The 7,640-nt window shown below is 46.0% G+C and overlaps 1 protein-coding gene across 1 annotated transcript in view; it reads right to left on the bottom strand.

Moving 5' to 3' along the window:
* Positions 1-115: 115 nt before the first annotated feature.
* The window catches only part of LOC106804951 (tryptophan 5-hydroxylase 1-like), a 24,022-nt gene continuing 16,497 nt past the window's right edge, over positions 116-7,640 (bottom strand). Inside the window, 4 exon segments of the mRNA XM_014806368.1 lie at positions 116-500; positions 2,771-2,904; positions 4,039-4,166; positions 6,668-6,813. Coding sequence (XP_014661854.1) covers positions 236-500; positions 2,771-2,904; positions 4,039-4,166; positions 6,668-6,813 — 673 coding nt within the window. The 3' untranslated portion in view covers positions 116-235.

Genomic DNA, 7,640 nt, shown 5'->3' with positions numbered 1-7,640 from the left:
CTCTCTCTCTCTCTCTCTCTCTCTCTCTCTCTCTCTCTCTCTCTCTCTCTCTCTCTCTCTCTCTCTCTCTCTCTCTCTCTCGCTCGCTCTTTCGCTTTCTCTCCCTCTCGCTCTTTTTCTATTTCTCTCATTTGCCTCTCTATCCTTTCCTTCCCATCTCTCCCTTTCTCTCAATCTGATCAGCCTGACAAGTTGTTCATGGCTTCTTGCTGCGCTCCTGCATTCTCGCCTCGCATCAAGCCAGCTGCTGACTCAGTTGTTTGTCGTCCATCGACAGCTGCTTGAGTAGTTTCTTCACGGCCTCCTCGGTGGCGCTCTCGTCGCTTCCCTGATCCGAGCTCTCGTTTATCCGCTTCAGGGCGTCGCTGACGATGCAGAGGTCTCCTCGAAGCTCGCTGACGACCGAGGCGATCTTCTCTGGCGTGCTGAGCACGTCTACGCTCTGCGTGTACGGGTTGTAGCGAAGTCCGAACGGCCTGGAGATGGTTGCTGCCATCTGCCTGCAAGAGACAGGTAACAGTGCCCGCGATGAATATGGGAGATAGGCCGGGAGCACGCTGTCGGAAGCGTCGGGTGTAGTTGTAAGGGCCGTAGCCTGTGGGGGTGGGGGCAAGGGGCAGCTGCCCCCTACATTTTTGAGCAAAATTAAAAAATAGGCCCTAAGCTTATTTAATCATCGTAAATAACCCTAACGGTTTTTTTGGTCACTTATCAGTGAAAGCCTTGTCTCAGACCCAGCCCTACCATACTATGGACGTCGGTCAAGAGCTGCGCCCGTCCCTCATCATTACACAGTTGAGTCATAAAATTTCGCCCCAAGGAATTTGCTTAGCCTGCGGCCCTGGTTGTGATCGTCACGAGTCTAAAATGTCGCAACGTTTGAAGGAAAGTGTCGCGCAAAAGTTTTGACATTTTAGACTTTTGACAGCCGGAACAAATCATAATGTTTCTGACAACCCGGCTCACTCCTTCTGATACGAAGTTTGCGACTCTCACATACGCAGCATTTCTTACAAGGTTATACGCGAGTCTAATCGCGCGAATAAAACATTTCTTCGACGTTTGACGTTGTTGCCGCTACAAGCAAGAACTGGTTGCGTCTTCATGAAGCATTTTACTTCGATACTGTACGTGTGGTTGAATCGGCATGGTCATTAACCGTGCTATCTATATAGCGTGTTTGTTCTTGTTATTAAGCATTGTATTGATGCAGGTTATTGATATTGTCATTGCTGCGGATATTACGGATTTGTATTACGTGTGAAGTTGGTGTTACCTATACATGTAGGTAGTAGCATGAACCTTGTACAGTCTGTAGCTGCATATACTTCTGGGTGGGATAAGCAATAACTTTATCGTCACAGACATTATGATGATTACATCCGAGAGAGATTGGATTGGCAGACGGGAAAATATTGCAAGAAACATAGTGTGATTCTAATTTTCCTGCCACAAAGGGTTTTACATTTCACTCGGCAAGAGGAAAAACGTTCGATTGCTTTTGTAATATATCTGTAGCGACTACTGCGAATTAAAATCGTAGACATCCATCGTAATTACTGTGCTGTAGTCTTCTGTAGGTCTTTCTACTGCAGAAGACGAAGCGAAATGGAGAGAAAGGGATGGGGAGAAGGTTTGTTATTCTGATCATAGAGAAAGCGGGAGGGGGAGAATGTTCATTCTACGATTGCAAAGAAGGCATAATGAAGAGAATGTGTTTTTCTCCGATCGTAGAGGAACGGGGGGAGAACGTATATTCTTCCTATCGTAGAGGAAGCGTAAAGGGAAGAATCTTTATTCTTCCTATCGTAGGGGAAGTGTAAAGGGAACAATGTTCATTCATTCTTTCTATCGTAGAGGAAGCGTAAAGGGAAGAATCTTTATTCTTCCTATCGTAGAGGAAGCGTAAAGGGAAGAATCTTGATTCTTTCTATCGTAGAGGAAGCGTAAAGGGAAGAATCTTGATTCTTCCTATCGTAGAGGAAGCGTAAAGAGAAGAATGTTTATTCTTCCTTGAATGTTCATTCTTCCTTTCGTAGAGGAAGCGTAAAGGAAATAATCTTCATTCTTTCTATCTTAAAGGAAGCGTAAAGGGAAGAATCTTGATTCTTCCTATCGTAAAGGAAGCGTAAAGGGAAGAATGTTCATTTTTTCTATCGTAGAGGAAGCGTAAAGGGAAGAATCTTTATTCTTCCTATCGTATAGGAAGCGTAAAGGGAAGAATGTTTATTCTTCCTATCGTAGGGGAAGCGTAAAGGGAAGAATCTTTATTCTTCCTATCGTAGGAGAAACGTAAAGGGAAGAATCTTGATTCTTCCTATCGTAAAGGAAGCGTAAAGGGAAAAATCTTCATTCTTCCTATTGTACGGGAAGCGTAAAGGGAAGAATCTTTATTCTTCCTATTGTAGGGGAAGCGTAAAGGGAAGAATCTTCATTCTTTCTATCGTAGAGGAAGCGTAAAGGGAAGAATCTTCATTCTTCCTATCGTAGAGGAAGCGTAAAGGGAAGAATCTTCATTTTTCCTATCGTAGAGGAAGTGTAAAGGGAAGAATCTTCATTCTTCCTATCGTAGAGGAAGTGTAAAGGGAAGAATCCTCGTTCTTCCTATCGTAGAGGAAGCGTAAAGGGAAGAATCTTTATTCTTCCTATCGTAGAAGAAGCGTAAAGGGAAGAATCTTCATTCTTTCTATCGTAGAGCAAGCGAAACTCATCTGGGTTTTCTAAACTATTTCGAAGTGCATTGAAGCCATCGGAGGTTTGTTGTTCTTACCTCATCTGCTTCTTCGCATCCTCGAAGCTGTCCGTGTAGAAGTAGACCTCCTGGAAGGTGGTGATCATCGGCTCCTGGTTGACCACCTCGTTAGCATCGAACTTCAGCAGCTTAATCTTGTCGGTCATCACGTGCTGACGGCAGCGAGAACACAGATTAGAGAGAGAGAGAGAGTGGGAGAGAAAGGGAGGGGGAGGGGGAGATAGAGGGAAAGAGAGAGATCGATAGAGAGAGAGAGAGAGAGAGAGAGAGAGAGAGAGAAGAGAGAGAGAGAGAGAGAGAGAGAGAGAGAGAGAGAGAGAGAGAGAAGGGGCGGGGGGATAGGAGAATGGTGAGGTGGCGAGGATGTAGATTTGCCAACGGGTCACAGGGCACGAAGCAGTGGTGAAGGTGAGGGGTCCGGTGGGGCCGGTCACGCCCGTCCTAGTAGTTAGTTGGGTAGTTAGCCGTTTAGTTGCTGGTTTGTTGTTGTTAATGTTGTTTATTCAGTAGCCCCGCTTGAAGTGTGTCAACTTAACCTGAACTCTCCAATGCAGGCGAGAAGTCCCTGCTGCGTAACCCTCAGTTCGCATGCTGGTTGCTACAGACCAAACCCAGCGTGAATGAAAAGAGAATAGCACTGTTGAAGAGCATGCGCGTGGAATATACATTCGGTAGCTGTCGCGATTCTCTAAACCATTGATGGTTTTCTTAAATCTACTATTCTTATCTTGTGAAGTAACTGTTGGCGGATTTACATTGAGATGGCGCGACTAGTAGATAAGCATATGAAATATTGAATTATTTTACTTCAATCATTAACGGTAGGCTAATTGAGGTAAGGCCAATCAGCGTTTAGTATGGACTATGTGGCTCGAAAGAGACGTAGATAAAAGATTGATTGGATAGAGGACGACCGAAGTGAAGCGCGCGGGCGGTGTGCAATGAGATAAGACGAAAGGGAGAGAGAGGAAGAAAGACAGCAACGAGAACAAAAAACAGATAGAGAGAGAGAGGGAGCGAGCGAGAAAGAATGAGAGAGATGGATAGCAGAGAGGAGAGAGAGAGGAGAGAGGGGGGGGGGGAGAGGAGAGAGGAGAGAGGCGAGAGAGAACGAGAGAGGGAGAAGTAGAGAGAGCAGAGAGAGAGAGAGAAGAGAGAGGGAGAGGAGAGAGAGAGGGAAGAAGGAGAGAGAGAGAGATAGGAGAGAGCAGAAGGAGAGGAGACGAGAGAAGAAGAGAAGAGAGAGAGAGAGACGGAGCGAGGGGGGGGTTATGAATGAGACTTACCACGGCGAGGTTCTGCACTTCTCGTGCGAGAGCCGAGGGAGGCGAGAGATCAGCTTCCTTGGAGAACTCGCGAACTGGGAATGCCGCTGCAGTAGCGGGCGCGTGGTCCAACAGTTGTGGAAGCATCGCTATAACGCAACCAACACGCAGCGATCGTCGTCAATCACAATACGTACCACAGTTAACCAGCGTCCTTGTCATCACCATAAGGCAACCACATACGCAGTGTCACTCATAATTCACTATAGCGAACCACTACGCAGCCTCGACTCATCAATACACATGGCAACACACGCAAGCGTCACTCATCATCAGCAATACTATCACTTCCGCGCTCGTCAGTTCGCGCCATAGCAACCATTAAAAAAATTAATATAATAACACCATCACAAACAGCAGCAGCAATGCATCTTATACCATACACAGTGTACTACAACGGTAATTAACTCAATCATAAACTTGATACTCAGTATTACCCCATATTAGTATATAATATTATATATATATATAATATATTGTGTGTGCATAGGATACATTCGAGCATAGGTTAATGTGCTATCTACGTTTATTTACCGATTCACACTAGCTATTCTTTTGGTCCGATCTCGTCAATAGCCTTACATACGAGTGGTATAATTAGGATAAAAAAGTATAAGAAAAATAATAAGAATAAATATATAGGTAGAGCTATAGTAGGTAGAGGTATTAGGTAGAGGTATGATTAGGTAGAGGTATATTAAGGTAGAGCTATATAGTAGAACGGATAATAAAAAAAAAAAAAAGAAGTAAGTAGACCCAAGGTATATAGGTAGAAGGTATATAGGTAAAAAAGGTATAGTAGATAGAAGCTTAAGGAATAAAATAAATATAGTTTAGAGGTATAGTAGGTAGGCTTATAATGTTGAGGTATATAGTAGAGCGATATAGGTAGGGTATAGTCAGGTAGAAGGTATATAGGTAGAGGTATATAGGTAGAGCTATATAGGTAGAGGTATATAGGTAGAGGTATATAGGTAGAGGTATATAGGTAGAGCTATATAGGTAGAGCTATATAGGTAGAGGTATAACTAGGTAGAGGTATATTAGGTAAGCTATAATAGGTACGCTAATTGGCTAGAGGTAATAGAGTTAGAGGCTATATTAGGTAGAGCTATATATCGGTGGAGGTATACGTAAGGAAGCTGCTTTGAGATCACGTTGACACACTTACGGCTCTGGTGTGTAGAAGGGATCGAGCTGTGGCGGACGTACTGCTACAGTGGAAGACCGCTGCACGTATGTCCGGCGAGGAAGTCACGGGGGCGACAGGTTAGCCGGCGAACGGGTCGCAGCTGGAACCCGTGCGCTTCTGTAGAGTAGCATGAGAATGTCAGCAGCTGTTAGCTATTACTACTGCTGAAGGGGTCCGTTGTCGTATATGTAGTACCCGACGGTGCGCGAGTATGTCGCTAACGTACTCCATAACCCTGAACTAATCTAAACTAACCCTAGACACCTAACCTAACGTAACCCTACGTCCTACCATATGAGATAGTTAACAGATCGGGTACTATATTATATCATTATACCGACAATGACCCTCGTGCATTAACTAATACTCGCTACTACTACTGCTGCTGCTGCTACTATATCTGCACTGCTGCTGCTACTGCTGCTACCTGCTACTTGCTACTGTCTCTGCCTGACTGCTACTTGCTGTGCTGCTGCTGCTGGCTTGCTGCTGCCATGCTAACTGGCTGGCTGGCATTACTATTGACTATTGATATTGCTATGTGCTGGTTGCTGTTGCTACTGCTACTACTGGCCACTGGGGCTGCTGCTGCTGCTGTAGCTCCAAGAAACGGTATCGCTAGGGTTAGGATACCGTTGTAGACGGTTGTATAGACAATCCGTCGCACAGCCTGGTCGGGCTACTGCTGCTTGCCTGTCGCTGCTGTTGCTGGCTGCTGCTGCTACTACTGACTGCCACTGCTGCTGCTGCTGCTGCTGCTGCTGCTGCTGCCACTGCTACTGCTGCTGCTGCTACTACTGCTGCTACTACTACTACTGTTGCTGCTGCTGCTGCTGCTACTGCTACTGCTACTGCTGCTGCTGTTACTATTGCTATTGCTATTGCGGTGGGTACTGCTACTACTGCCACTGGTGCTGCTACTGCTGCTGCTGTTACTATTGCTATTGCTATTGCGGTGGGTACTGCTACTACTGCCACTGGTGCTGCTACTGCTGCTGCTGTTACTATTGCTATTGCTATTGCTGTTGCTACTGCTACTGCTACTACTGCCACTGGTGCTGCTGCTGCTGCTGCTGTTGCTACTACTACTACTGCTGCTGCTGCAACTGCTGCTGCTGCTGCTGCTGCTGCTGCTGCTGCGGCTTCTGCTTGTGCTACTGACTGTGCTACTGCTAGGTGCAAGGACACAAACAAATATAGGTTGATGGCCCCGATGATTTTCGGTGTACATGATTAGCAGTACGATTATTAGAAACGAGGAGACGTGGGGGAATCTATGGAAACATGGGCAGAACACGATGACAGGTTTTTGTACTAGGTCGCCGTTCGAGCGTAAGTTCTAAGGTCAGCTATTAGTCAATCACGATCATTGGAGACGGAAGGGACGCGGTTTCGTGCCTTTTAGAAAGGTGGAGACGTCCTCTAGTTGAGGCACGTTGTTCTCTCTGTAGCCACAATCCTTCATGAGCAGTGACAGCATCCCCAGATGCTCTGCGCATGCGTACTTCGCGTACAGGTCTTTCAGTTCCGAGAAGATAGTGCCCCTGTGAAATGATTCATAGCTATGGTAGGTAGGCAACGTGGAAAGGTATGAGCAGAGTAGACCATAATATATGTATAGAACTAGATAGCGTATCTAGTATATTACGGCTATAGTTAGCATCGACCAAACTACTGAACTCGTTTTACGGTTGGCTCCCTCGCTGGTAAAATATTGTGAATAACGTGAATGACACGCTTTCTGGTTTGTAGTTAGCAGTGAGTAAACTCCGATCTACCGGTTTAACCATTACATCTCCATCGCCGCTCAGATATTCACTGCATGCATGGCAAGTTTTGCCTTGCAGCTTAAAGTATTTAGAAAATATCTAGCGAACTATGCAATGTCGCATATACTGCTGCTGTTTTAGATGCTGCCAATGTACGCGTGCTTACTGACTGGCTGAATTTAATTGAATCTAGATTCGCATATAAATGGTTTCGTGTCGAGTATGAGAGGTCGAAACGGAAAGACGTGGTGAAGCGATAAAAGTTGTAGTGAGGCACGGGAAGGCGCATATAATAGAGAGAGGTAGGTTGTGGGGAGCGACGCGCGCGCGAGAGAGAGATACAGAAGCAGAGAGAGGGGGTGCGCGAGAGAGCGAGAGCGCGCGGAGGAGATCAGGGGGAGTATGAGAGGTAGAGAGAGAGAGAGAGAGAGAGAGAGAGAGAGAGAGACGGTGTCGCCGTAAGAGAGACCGTGACGCAATGATTAAGGCGCTGACTTAGTGTGTGAGGCGGTGACGCAAAGATTAAGACGCAGACGCTATACGTGAGACGGTGACGCAAGGAGTAAGACGCTGACGTAATATGTGAGATTGTGACGCAAAGA

This window comes from Priapulus caudatus, unplaced genomic scaffold (assembly GCF_000485595.1).
Source record: "Priapulus caudatus unplaced genomic scaffold, Priapulus_caudatus-5.0.1 Scaffold94, whole genome shotgun sequence".
Taxonomy (NCBI): domain Eukaryota; kingdom Metazoa; phylum Priapulida; class Priapulimorpha; order Priapulimorphida; family Priapulidae; genus Priapulus; species Priapulus caudatus.
Note: the sequence above shows the minus strand (reverse complement) of the source record. Positions and strands in the feature narration are given on the sequence as shown.